At 50.0% G+C, this 13,782-nt stretch overlaps 1 protein-coding gene and 1 long non-coding RNA gene across 2 annotated transcripts; both read right to left on the bottom strand.

Annotated features, from left to right (window-relative positions):
* Positions 1-4,204: 4,204 nt before the first annotated feature.
* Positions 4,205-13,423, bottom strand: LOC140682140 (uncharacterized). Its single transcript, XM_072923038.1, has 3 exons — positions 11,004-13,423; positions 7,074-7,663; positions 4,205-4,826 (listed from the first exon to the last, which is right to left on the bottom strand). Exon 1 carries the CDS (start codon positions 13,104-13,106, stop codon positions 12,093-12,095), a length of 1,014 nt encoding a protein of 337 aa, XP_072779139.1. The 5' UTR covers positions 13,107-13,423; the 3' UTR covers positions 4,205-4,826; positions 7,074-7,663; positions 11,004-12,092.
* Positions 4,205-13,558, bottom strand: LOC140682142 (uncharacterized). Its single transcript, XR_012053405.1, has 2 exons — positions 13,420-13,558; positions 4,205-4,994 (listed from the first exon to the last, which is right to left on the bottom strand). It is a non-coding gene; the product is annotated as an uncharacterized lncRNA (long non-coding RNA).
* Between the last annotated feature and the right edge of the window lie 224 nt (positions 13,559-13,782).

Here is a 13,782-nt window from a genome sequence, read left to right as displayed (position 1 = left end):
GTGTTCGCAGTTTTTGGTTTACAGCATTTCTTGCTGGCCTACGAACAGAATGTTCGCCCGTTCTAGACGGGCCTGAACAAACGAGACTAGTTTGTTCAGCAGGCATGGTCCTATGGTAACAGCTAAAAGCAGTATTGCCAGTGGACCTACCAGGGCGGAAATTTAAGTGGTGAGCCAAGGTGATTGATTGAACCAGGATTCAAACCAGCTCTGTTGGGTTTCCCTGTCTTTCTTTCTCTGAGCCAGTCTATCTCGGAGTTCTGCCATGGAGTCTTTAACAACTCCCGTATGATCTGCATAAAAGCAGCATTCCTCTTTTAAGGCTGCACACAGTCCTCCTTGTTGCATGAACAAGAGGTCCAGTCCTCGCCTATTTTGTAAAACTACTTCTGAAAGCGAAGAGACTGATTTATCTTGATAGGAGATGGATTTCTCGATCCTCTGCAGGTCTTCGTCAATGGTCATTTGCAGCTGAGAGAGTCCGTGCTGTTGGGTTGCGATGACTGAGACACCCGTGGCTGTGCCAGCTGCTCCCAGGCCGAGCAGCATTGCGATAGTTATACCTGTGATTATTTCTCTTTTGTGGAGTCTGTCAGGTTCCTCGAGAAGGTGGTATATCTCTTTGTCTGAGTGGTACAGGACCCTAGGAACAATCAGAACTTGGACACAGAAGTCGATAGAGTCATTAAATTTGGCAAGGAACACACAAGGACTCACTCCGGATCGCTGGCAAACCCACATCCCAGATGCGGATGGGACCACCCACTTATTGGTTTTTCTGTTGGGCTTCACAACTTTAGTGCAGAAGTTGCCTTTCTGCATTGCTAAAGTTGCATTGCCAAAACATCTGCCCTGTCCTGTGATTTGACTCAGGGTGATTCCTCTGCGGGGAGTGTCCCATCTGCACTGGTGGGGGGCGCTGGCCGAGGAGTAACTGAAGGGGGTGTCTAAAGCAATGCCTTCCTAGAAAGGGGGTTTAACATCATAGCAAAGCCAACAGGAGTTAGTCAGGTTCGGTTTGGTTTCGTTTAGGGTTAGAAAGGTAGCTTCTAGCATACGAAAGATTGGGTTTGGATCTGACTCAGCCGTGCGGCCTATCCGGAGGGTATCCGCAAGGCCGGCCGGGGTATCAGTGACTTTTGGGGGCAAGGTTTCGAGGTGGGTTGTGTTTTTCCCTTTTAGTGCGTTCTTGATAACTTTATTGGGTCCTATTGGTCGAGGTGCTGGTGGTTGGAGCCTGATAATTCGTACATTCACCAACCTTCTCGGTCCTCGGAGGACCACTGTCCACGTTCTACCCGTGGCCCAACTAGGGTGATCTGGCTGTAGAACGGTCATGTTATAACTTACACATCCCCGATATCTAGGCTGTGCATTGTGGTCTCCACAGCCAAAGGGTGCCCAGGTGAACTGTAAGAATTTGTCGGGCTCCTGCGGTTGCCACCCATCTCCCCATGTTCTGGCATCTGTAACAATGGTTTCGCAGCCCCAATATCCGCAATGTCCCCACCCCGGGTAGTCGCAGTACCTTTTCCCTGGGTTGGACGCTGGGCACCAGTAGGATATGTACATGAGTACAATATGTGGGTTTATGGGCCGTAGTTTCGGTTGCCCTGGAAACAGATCGGCTATGTGGAACACGAAGGATGGGGTGTTCGCTGTGGTGACCTCTTTGAACACCTTGTTACTTGAAAGATGTTGCATGACCCACCTAAATGGCTGATGAGGGTAGTGGCCTGGGTCGGCTTGCCCCCCGGCCACAAGCCCCAACAGCAAAATCGCACAGAGACACTGTGCATGTCTGGGTCTCACCGGTGTGGGACTCTCGGGTTTTGTCTGGCGGCTTGGTGGTCCATCATCTCCCCCTGGAGCAGGGGTGTACGCATCACGGGGACGGTCCACGAGCTTGTCCTGCAAACTGAAACTCACAGCTTTTCATTAGTTTCGTTCTGAAGGTCAGGTTTGATTGACCTGAGTGGACACCACCTGATTCTGTCCTCTTTTTTAACTGCCGCATACCCTCGTCCTGTAAGCACCAGTCTCCAGCAAGGCTGCCATTCGAGGCTTTGACAGGGGCCACTGCTCGACCCATATGGGGTCTGGTGATTGCCAAGTCAGTTTGATTGGCAGCAGTAGGTGTACAGCAGTGGCCCTCATTATAAATTTGTAATCCTGACTCCTAACATAGCAAGGATGTCCCTTCCTATCAGGGGTGGAGAGTTTTGCAAAATGTAGGGGTGGATTGCTACTGTTTGTTCTGGTCCCCTTTTTGTATGAAGTGTTATAGCTATTAATTGGGTGCTTTTCCAAGCTCGGGACAGCCCTCCCACTCCGTTCACTGGGGGGACTTCTTTGCATTGCCAGTGTCAGGGCCACAGTGCTCGGGGAAAAATCGAGCAGTCTGCTCCTGTGTCTGCCCAAAACTGAAGCCCTATTACGTGGGGGTCCTGACTGCCATAAAGGCGGCATGTCCCCCACACCTTCGGGGGCTCCTTCCCTATTTTCATGGCCAGGGCCACCCAGGGGTCCCGTTCTGGGGCGTCCCCTGCTGACCCTGCAGCACAGGCGCTGCTTGCGGTTGTAGTGGGTACAAAGGTACCGCAGGCTGTGTTGCGAAACTCTGCAATTGTGTCGCTGGAGGGGGTGTGAAGCTGGCTGCCTCCTGTGGGGGTATGGGGTATAAGGGCTTCCCGCCCCACTGGGGGTTGGCATAGATGGGCCGCCTTGTATTCGTGGCGGGAGGAGGCTGAGTGCGGCCCGCACGCCCCCTCCCTTTCCGGTTTATATCTTTTGGGTTTACCGGGGTATATACCTTTTGTTGGTTCCCTTCCGGGCCGGTGAGCCTCACTGGGAAGGCTTGTATGGCAGCCTCTGGGGACCATTCAGCACAGGCTATTTTTATTTCTCCCCAGTTGGTAAACTGGGCTGGTTCGTATTGTGGTTGCTTTTCGGTGCGGCTTAAAGCTTTACTCGGTTTTTTCTTAAATCGCGTTGGCTCCGTTTCCTCCGTCTCAGAGTCCCAGCCAGCTTCCGTCAGCTCTTCCGAGCTGGCGGAGCTGCTGCTGGACTCCAAGTTGGAAGTCGGATGCCGGCGCATTTCTGGGGCTTGGTGCCTTTTTGTCCGACTCCGAGCTCGCTCCTCCCCGCGGGGGTGGCACCGGTCTCGCCCCCCAGGCTTACCCTGCCTCCTGCAGGGGGAGGTCTCTCCCTTAAATGGTAGCGGCGTCAGGCACGGCTGCCGATTGGCTCCGTGCCCTCTGCCACTCTCCTCCTCTTTCTCCCGCACACGCGTGTTCCTAAAACCACGTGCCTCCTGGCTTATTGAGCTGAGGCCGCCCACGCCCCGCCCCTCTCCTTGGCTGCCAGCGCCATTTTCAACGGAGTAGGGTGGCGGCGTGGTTAGGATCTCCTCCCAAGCCGCGGTTTCTGTGTCTCTGGCTTCTCTCGCCAGCCCCTGCCAAAAGCATTCCGCGCGCTGCTGCACCTCCGGCAACGGGTCACTGACCGGCAGCGGCGAGACGGATGGGGAAGCCGCGGATTTCTGGGAGGTTTCTGCGTCGGGGACTGGGCTCTGGCCTGGAGAGGGGGGTGACGCGCCGGGCCCCCCCAGATCCCCGCTCCCGGGCGGATCGCCCTCAGGGGCAGTTTGTGTTCCCGCTCCTACCCCTAGCTTGGGTTTAACCAATAAACACGTACGCGCCGTGCTCCATGTCTCCTGCTCTTCTATTGCTCTGTGCAGGGCTTTCTCTACTTTGCCCCACGCCTTAAGGCTTTTGCCACTGCCTGAGGATTTCGTGTCCTCGGCCAGCGTGGCTGTGCATTTTTCCCATATTTCTGGATGCAGAACATCCACGGGGCGTTCAATTGCCCCAGGCTCAAGCAGCCTTGCTATAGCAAGATAAAAGTCTTTGAGCTTACACTCGATACCCCATTGCTTACGAATCGCACTTACGACCCTGGCGATGGCGTCCATGACGATCGCGGGTCCTGGGACGTCTCCCTCGCCTAGATACAGTTTGACCGCTCCAGCCGCTGCCCTTGTCCAGGCGACTCCCGCTACCCGAGCGAATTTTTCCCGGGTTTCGGCGCCAGATATGTTGCCTTCAGGGGAGGCAACGGCGACCTTGTTTGCAAGGAGCAGCACGGCAGCCCGGCCTAGTCCGGGCTACTCGGGCTAACGACACATGCTGACACCAATGTGGTGGACGGTCTAAAGCATTTATTATCTTATCTCATGGGTTTAAATAGTCTTGGGGGACTTTGCTACGTCAGGGGGGTTGGTAGGATCTCTAGGGTTAGTCAGGAGTGGAAAACTACTGGGTTAGGTGTGGTTACATGTTCTGGGGGTGGTAGATAACGTGTTGCAGGGTGAAGGGGGAAGGGTCTTTCTTTCCGTCGCATCCCGGGATCTTCCATTCGCCTGTCCCTATCTACTACAGTTTGGCCCAAGTGATCCACATGTTTTCTCTCTTATCAATGTCAAGGATTCCAGATACTTCAATTACTAAAACATTACTTAGTAGAAACATTGTGACCCACCACATATTTCTCAGGTTCTTGAATGCCTTGTTTAACATGAAAGGAACAAAATTCAAAACATAAACTATAACTTATAATAAGCTAACTTCTGATAAATCTAACTTCACACTTATGATAATCCAACTCATTTCTCTGTACTCTACAAAGTTAATTTTTATCAGAACTGGATTTATCACGGGATGTTCCAGGCAAACTGTCATCGTCAATGTTATTATCACTGCAGGTTGGTATCTTTGCCTGTGGACACGCACGGGTGAATCTCCTTGGCACCCAGGCTGGACCAGTACCTGTTGAAACACACATATAACCTCTACCATTAAACAACACCGGACTTGGCCCTTGCCATTCACCCATCCGCATGTCCTTGTGATAAACGTAAAGTCCTGGAATTGTTTGTGGTCTTCCTTCTTTCACTGCTTGGTGGTGTATTACATCCGCAGGTTCTTCTCTACCTTCTGCCAAACACAAATAGTTTAGAGTAAACAATACTTTTAACAATCTATTAAATACATTGGTGTCATCACTTTGCTTTTGTTTTGCTAGGTATTCTTTCAGGGTACGGTTGGCTCTCTCTACAATGGCTTGACCTGTAGATGAGTGAGGGATCCCTGTAGTATGTTTCACCCCCCACCTCTGCATAAATGTAACAATTTGTTTACTAACATAAGATGGAGCATTATCAGTTTTGATTTCTACAGGTACACCCATTACTGCAAAGCAGGCAAATAAATGCCTTTCCACGTGCAGAGCCTTTTCCCCTGTTTGTGCTGTGGCCCAAATAAATCTAGAATAGGTGTCTACAGTGACATGGACATATTTCAGCCTACCAAACTTGGTAACATGAGTTACATCCATCTGCCACAACTCTAAAGCTCTCAGACCCCTTGGATTTGAGCCAAGTCCAAGGCCAGGCCCATAATGACTGCATTGAGGGCAGGCTCGAACAATCCCTTCTGCATCATTCATGGGTATCTGAAATTGTCGGTGCATGGCTCTCACATTTTGGTGAAATGTCTCATGACTGTTGCAAGCTCTCTCAAAGTTTTTCTTTGGGGGAACATGGACAGCATAACTGACCGCAGCATCCGCCAATGTGTTGCCTTCTCCTAAACTGCTGTTACATTGATGACTTTGAATGTGCATGATGCAAAAGACATGCTGGCGTTGTTTCAACACACTCCACAACTGCAGGAGCAGTTCTCCAAGACGTTGGTTCTGGGTTCTTCTGAGGAGTGCATCCTCAATTCTCTGCATAACTCCAACTACATATAATGAGTCTGAAACAACATTGAGTGGTTCTTTGTTCCAGGTGTGGAAAGCCCAACACACGGCCTTCAACTCAAGGGTTGTAAACTATCTTTCACATCATCTCTGATTAGATGTTTAAACCATTTCCCTCATTGTTGCCAAACGCACACAGTTCTTTTTGATTTTCGTCTGGCATCAGTAAAAACTGTCTTTCCTTCCACTGGTTTCAATGAACGCAAGGGCCTTTCCAACCACTGATAATGACTGACAAAATGCCACATTCGGCCTTTTGGTTGTTTGTTGTGCACCACTCTTGTGAAACCTAACAATGCTTCCTGCAGCACAGCAGAGTGTCTGAGCAGCCATTCCAGATCTTCATTTTTCACAGGAACAGTGATGTCTGCTGGCTCTTTTCCATCCATTTCTAAAATTCTGTCTCTGCCTTTTCGTATCAATGCAGCAAGAGCATCTGTCCTGCCCATCACACGACTTTTTGGTTGAACGTGTAAAAACACCCACTTAAGCAAGATTTCTGTTGATCCATGTTGGACTCCCTCTTTTTCTTTTGCCATTGAAAGACAATGGCAAGCAGAGAAGCATCAGCGTTGGAGAGGAACAGTGACAACGGCAAATGTTCAATGCGATGAGCACTCCAACCATGTTGTAATTTTTCTGAAACCCGAATCAAAGCTTCTTGTTGTTCAGGGGTGCAGACTCAAGGGCTGTTGGCATCACTTCCATGAAGCCATGGCAGAAATGGTTACATATCATCGTTGCTGATTCCTACAATGGTACGAACCCACTGCAGGTCTCCAAAGAGTCTCTGAGCATCATGTAGAGTAGAAATGTTAACAGGTAAGGTAAGTTTCTGAGATCGAATTTGTGCAACTGTGATCAGCCAGCCTAAGTATTTCCAGGGGGCTGATCGCTGTATTTTCTCTGGGGACCCTGTAAATCCATGCTGCTTCAGTTGTGAAAAGAGCCAATTCAAGTCTGCATCTGCCAACGGCTGTTTGGTGATAATGAGAATGTCATCCATGTAGTGATAAATCATCGTGTTGGAAAAATGTCAACTAATTGGTCACAGAGCCCAGTCAACAAACAGCTGACACATGGTTGGAGAATTGCGCATTCCTTGAGGGAGACAAACCCACTCATACCTGTTATTTCTATGGTTTTCCCCCCCTCCACGCAGCCCCCCGAATGAATCCGACTAGCTCAGAGATATGGGGCTGTGAGGGGAGGAAATAGCAGGAGAGGGAAAAGTATTCAAAAGAGGCTCTTACCCAGGGTGTTGGAACAGCTCTCTTTATTCTGTGGTGTCCATGGAGAGCGGGGCAAAAGAGAGAGAGCAGGAAGTTTCAGGGGTCTATATAGGTTTTGGACAGGGTGGGCACTCCTGGCTCCCTGCCAACCCCATTGGGGCAGGGAGGAGGATCCAGGGGTTATCATGATCAGAGCCACAGAGGCCCTAGGAAAGGGGGGACAAAAGGGTGCCCAGGAGCTCACCGTAACACCTCCCCCTTATTTGTTAAACAAGGTTACAGGAATTCACTGGGCTCAATTCAACCCCGAGTATGGGTTTCCCACCACCCCATGTTGGTGGCGTAGTCAGGCCTCCTCAGGTTAGCCAACTCTATGTGGTTGACCTCTGAGGTAGAAGGTATGAGGCCCTTGATAGCTTTGAAAATCAAGTGACGCAGGATCCCGAATGCTAGGGTTACAAGGAACAGAATAACAAGGAGTAACAAAATTGATCTAACAACAGATGTCCACCACCCCGTGAATCCCCATCCCTTGAACATTCTCTTCAGCATTTGCAGGATGACAACTCGCATGGGGTTCAACACAGGGTTGAGTGGAAGGTAGGTTTTCTCTAAAAGGGAAGAACAAACATTTTAAGAACATGTTAAAGTTTCTGTTCTGCCGGAAGGGATTAATGCTTAGGAACTTTCTTCTTCTCCCATCTGGCGGCATCTTCTCTTTGAAGCATCAGATACTTGCTTCTTGTCCCCTTCTGTTTGACCTGGATTCTTGGGCACAAAAGGTTTCACCCACTTCTGGGGAATCCACCGAGGGCCTGAGGGAGTAGCTACACACGCATAGCCACGACCCCAGGTTACAAGTTCATAGGGACCCTTGGTTTCCCAAGTTTCCGGATCCCTAATCAAGACCGGTGGATGCTGAGACAATTTAAACTGCTTGCCACTGTTAAAGTGACGCACAACCAGTGGACTCATATTTTCGAATGAACAATTCAGAAAATTGATAGTAAACATAGCTTTACAGAGCTTTTCTCGTGGAGACATCCACGGAGCTGAGCTGTTTTGTTTTTTCAATACCTGCTTGAGTGTCTGGTGTGCACGCTCGACTACAGCTTGACCTGTGGGGGAGTGGGCAATGCCAGTCTTATGTTCCACTCCCCACTGCTGGAGAAATTCCAGGAACTCCTTGGATACATACGCTGGGCCATTATCTGTTTTGATCGTTTTTGGCACCCCCAATACTGAAAATGCTTGCACTAGGTGTTGTTTGACATGTGCAGCCTTTTGTCCTATATGGGCAGAGGCATACACTGCACCTGAGAATGTGTCCACGCTTACATGAACGCATTCAAGGCGACCAAAACTCTGAATGTGTGTGATGTCTGTCTGCCATACCTCACAGCTGCTAAGGCCTCTGGGGTTTACCCCCATGCCTAAGGATGGCACCGCCTGGAGCTGGCAATTAGGACAGTTGATCACAATGGCTCGGGCCTGACTCCGTGTTAGCTGGAACTGTCGAATCAAACCTGGCACATTCTGGTGGTAATGCTCGTGACTCAACTTTGCCTGTTTGAAAACATCAGGGAGATGTGCTTTTTCGACTGGTGCAGCAAGGGAGTCTGCTTTTCGGTTCCCCTCTGCAATCTCACCTGGCAAGTCAGTGTGTGACCTCACATGCATCACAAAGAATGGATGTTCTCGGTGCGAGATTAAATAAATCAGCCTTGAGAGTAACCTGAAGAGATGTTCATTTTCTATTTCTCTGAGCACAGCCTGCTCCGCCCTGGACACTATACCTGCCACATAGGCAGAATCTGTCACCAAGTTGATGGGCTCGGAAAACTTCTCAAAAGCTCTCACCACTGCAGCCAGTTCAGCCACCTGGGGGGATCCCTCCACAAGCTCAACATCAGCTTCCCAATGCTGAGTCTGTGGATTTCTCCGTCATCACCGACTTGTGGGAAGCCCCAGAGGCATCCGTGAACACTGTGTGAGAGCCCTGAGCACCCTCCTGCTCCTTTTCTCTTGAGGAATAAGGTGGAATTCCTCATTGAACAACTTGTGAGACGGGGCATGGACTGATATTTGTCCCCTATAGCTGTCCAGAGATAGCTGGAGACTGGCACTGCTCTGGAGCAAATGCTCAAACATCCCTTTGGTCAGCCTCTCAGGAGAGTTCCTTCCCTCCTCAGAAAGCCTGACTGGAAGGTGAATACATGCAAAGTCACACCCTGCTAATTCACACAACCTCACCCTGGCCTTCTGAATCAGCTTTGCTATCAGCTCTTGTGGCCTAGTGATGGTTTTGGATCTTTGGAACGATAGGAAAACCCATTCTATGATTAAGAGTGGGTCCTTCTGCCCCTTGATCCATTGGAAAATCAACCCATGCAGGTGTGGCAGCTTTCCTAGAACAATGAACTGGAAAGGCAGATTTGGGTCACACCTGTGTGCCTGCCTTTCTGACAAGGCCTTCTGTACCTTTTCGATTGCTGTCTTTGCCTCTGGAGTCAGTTCCCTGGGGGAGGCCAGCTCCCTCTCCCCCTTCAATAAATTGAAAAGAGGTTCCAGATCTTAATTTGTGAGGCCTAGCCAGGGCCTTACCCAATTTAAAGACCCACACAGCGAGTGGAGGTCTGCTAGTGTTCTGGGGTTGCAATTTATCTCCAATTTCTGTGGGACAATAGTCCTTGCAGAAATTTCCAGGCCCAGGTATCTCCAAGGTGGCATTCTTTGAACTTTGTTTTCCTGCAATTTGAATCCAGCAGAGGTTAAAACTTTAACCACTAGGTCAAGTGTATATTGGAGTATAGAGTCATTGGGAGCACACACAAGCACATCATCCATATAGTGTAGGATGATGGCATCCTTTCTCTCTGCACGTACTGGAGACAGTAGTGCTGCTACATACTGGTGGCATATGAAAGGGCTGGATTTTAAACCTTGGGGCAAAACTTTGCAGTGGTAGCGTTTCATCGGTGCTTCTCTATTGACAGTGGGAACTGAGAATGCAAACCTCGGGGCATCTTCAGGGTGCAATGGAATTTGGAAGAAACAGTCTTTATATCTAACACAGCCAATTTCCAGTCCTGGGGAAGCATAGCTGGACTCGGCATCCCTGGTTGGAGAGGTCCCATGTCCTCCACAATTTTGTTTATCTCTCTGAGATCGTGGAGCAATCTCCATTTGTCCTTCCCAGGCTTTTTTATTACAAAGACTGGGAAATTCCAAGGGCTGTCTGTTTCTTGCAGGTGTCCTTGAGCTACCTGCTCCTCCACAAGTTTTTCAAGCGCCTCGAGTTTTTCTCTATTCAAAGGCCACTGTGCTACCCACTTTGGGGTGTTATCCAACCACTTAAACTTGTGGGCATGGCGCTCCACAGCGGCGACTCCCGAAAATCCTGGGGTGTCTTAGGAATTATTAATTGGACTCCCCACTGGGACATGGTGTCTCTTCCCCACAGAGGAGCCTTATAGTCTGCCACAAATGGGCGAACACTTACTGATTTCCCGTCAGGTCCCTCAATTTGCACTACATTTTTAGAAATTTTTGCCAATGTGGTTCCTCCTATACCCTGAAGTTTGCCTGCCACAGGTTGCAATTCCCAGTGTGATGGCCACATGGTTTTGGGTATCACCGTGATGTCTGCACCTGTGTCCAGAACACCTTCCACCTGAAGATGCTCTGACGCATGTGCTAGGTTGCATGCCATGGAGGGTTTATCCTTTCCTACTACTTCTGCCCAGTAGACTTCTGGAGATTTTCCTTCTACTGTGATTTCTACTGGGATGGGAATGGCTTGTGCCAGAATTTGCCTGTTTTCTAGATAGAATGGAGGGTGCAAGCAACGTGCCAACAGCATAAGGCTGGATATTTTTCCCTTAGTAGTCATGGGAACTATTTCAATCTCAGGAGGTGTGTATGCTGTGTCCCCAATAACAAAATACTCACTGTCCAGTTCCATATCGTACGCCTGCAGGTCTTGTGAGTGTTTGGCAGGTCCACTATAATGAGTTTCCAATCAGTGTTTCTGAAATGAAATCCTTTGGCAGTCATTAGACGTGACCGGCCTAGTGGCTGCCAAACCTTGTTAGTAATACATTTCACATTTTTATTTTTCTCTCCCCCCCCACCATAGTACCCACCCTCCCCCTTATTTGTTAAGAGAGAGGCATTGTCACATATTGGTCCTGCGACATTTATATCTTTGTGCGTAGCAGTGGGCACGTGCTGTGCATTTAGTTTTATTGTTTGTTGATCTGTCTCTGGTTCTGGTTCTGAGGACAGTTTCTGGCAAAGTGTCCTGGTTTCTTGCAACGCAGGCAGATGATGTGCTGCAGCTATTGTGATGACCTAGGTTGCTTCCTTGGGCTTGATGCAGCAGTGGCAACAGGCTGTAGGTCTGCTGGTGCTCTATGACTGACAGGATTATCAAGCAGCTCTGCTCTCTTGGCGCATGCTTCAATCATCTGGCCAAGACTAGGTGCTGGATCAAGAGGAAGGCTGAGAAGAATCCTACGACAGGTCTCATTTGCATTCCTCTGAGGCATTTCTTTAATCAACTCTGTTTGTACCCTGGTGTCTTGCACCTGTTTTTCAACTTGGCTTCTCAAACGATCCACAAACTGTAAAAAACTCTCAGAAGGAAACTGTTTAATATTAATATAGCTGCATTCAACCTCCGGGCCTGGTAATTGATACAGAGTCTTTTCTGCAGCAGTACAGATATTTTCTAAAACCGATCTAGATAACAGTCTGGTTTGTTTTTCTGGACATTGTATGTCTCCTGTACCACACAAATGGTGTATTGTAAGGGGCTGGCCATCAGTGTCGGTGGCCGCACTGGGTGTATGCTGTATTTCTTGCAAAACTGTTTCCAAAGCCAATTTCCACTTATTTTCCCATATTTCATATTCAGAGGATGTTTGTAAACATTTAAACAATTTAGTTATATCTTTCGGCACCATTTCATTTGAATTGAAGGTTGCCCTGATCATACCTTTGAAAATCTCACTAGACCTACCAAATTCTCTCTGAACTTTACAGATTTCTGTTTTGTCCCTGTATGGGAGAGGTTGGTATGTTCTTGTACCATTTCTTCTCCCTAAATAAACCACTGGAGCTACAGATGGTATAGATTCCTCGGTAGAGACAGGCTTGTGTCCCGCCCGCGCCCTCCCCCACCCCGGTGAGGGGCAGCTCACCCCCCCCCTCTCGGGCTGTCTGCTCCACGGTGGAGACTCGGGCCCCGCCCCGGCTCTGAGCGGCTGGGCTGCCGTGCCCTGCCCCCGCCCTGCTGGGAGCCGCTGGGCTGCCGTCCCCTGCCCCCGCCCCGCTGTCGTCAGCGCTGGGGCGTGGAGCTGTGCAGGGGCCGGCCCCGCCCCTGTTCCCGGGGCAACACGGGGGCTGGCACTGATAAGGAGGGTGGGGTGTTGCTATGGGAGATAAGCAGGCATCGGAGGAGGGGAGGGAAGAGGGGGTGGGGGCGGAGGGGGTGGCGGAGGGCCGGGGAAGCAAAGGAATGCGAGTGGGAAGGGGAGTGGTGGGTGGAGCGGCCGGCGCCGGTCGGAGCACATGGCCGCCGCCATGATCTGGCCGCGTGTGCTCTTGAGACACTGCAGTGCTCTCTGAGACGAATTCCAGAGTATATTTCTTGGAGAAGCAAGGTTTCAGTGGGGAATAAGGGGTGGGTGAGGGGTTTTCAGGGCTGGGATATTTAGGAGGTGGGCAGGAAGGGGAAAAGGGAGTGTTAGAACTGTGGGTCTGCGTTTGCGTGCTCTTTTCTGCTTCTAAAATCTTTTTGCGTGCTTGTAAAAATGTCGGAATAAATCGAGAGACTTTATGTTCACCATTTTCGACTTTTAAGGTTAATATCTGTCCAATTTGATTCCAAAAGGCAAGCGAATTCAGTTCTCGCACAGTAAAATTTGGTATTTCTGCCTTTAGCCAGCACACAAAGCGCAGGAGAAGCTTGTTAGAAAATGATACATCGTTTAAATTATTGCTAAGTTGTGTTAGTGTACTCTTTTGTTCCAGCGAGAGGTTAGTACCCATGATCTTAATCGTATCACTGGTCTAGTCTCCACCAGAGCTAATAACACAGCACGAATTATTCTAATTTCCCTCCGTGGAAAACCCGAGCAGGGGGGCACAGGGGGAGGGGCGCTCGTCCCGCAGCTGCCGGGGCGTCTTCAGCCCGCTCCTGCCGTGCCTGTTACCCCTGGAACATGGGTATGCGCAGCCCACCGGTCCACGCTGACTTGCAGAAGGTCCCTGGCACCCCCTCCCACAAGCAGCCCCCCGCAGTCACTTATGGTAACCCCTCCCAGCCAGGCGCGGTCCCAGGTTCCGCGATCGGAGAACTTACCAAGCCTGCGACTGCGGGATTCGTGTGTGAAAACCTCTGGGGATTCCCTCTCCAGTCGGCTCTTCCTGGGGTACTCAGGCAGAGGTCCCCAACTGGTCCCCATGACTCAAAGCTTTTAAAGGCAGCTAGAGTACTAGGGCAGTTGACTGTCCCAAAAGCTATTGAATTCCCCTGATATATAGGGTCCAGCTTCTTCGTGGGCTCAGAGCAGCACACGTTGGGGCGCCAACTGTTATTTCTATGGTTTTCCCCCCCTCCACACAGCCCCCCCTATGATCCGACCAGCTCAGAGATATGGGGCTGTGAGGGGAGGAAATTGCAGGAGAGGGAAAAGTATTCAAAAGAGGCTCTTACCCAGGGTGT

The sequence above is a fragment of the Taeniopygia guttata genome, chromosome W (genome assembly GCF_048771995.1).
Source record: "Taeniopygia guttata chromosome W, bTaeGut7.mat, whole genome shotgun sequence".
In the NCBI taxonomy this organism is placed as follows: Eukaryota; Metazoa; Chordata; class Aves; order Passeriformes; family Estrildidae; genus Taeniopygia; species Taeniopygia guttata.
This window is presented reverse-complemented; position numbering and strand designations above follow the sequence as displayed.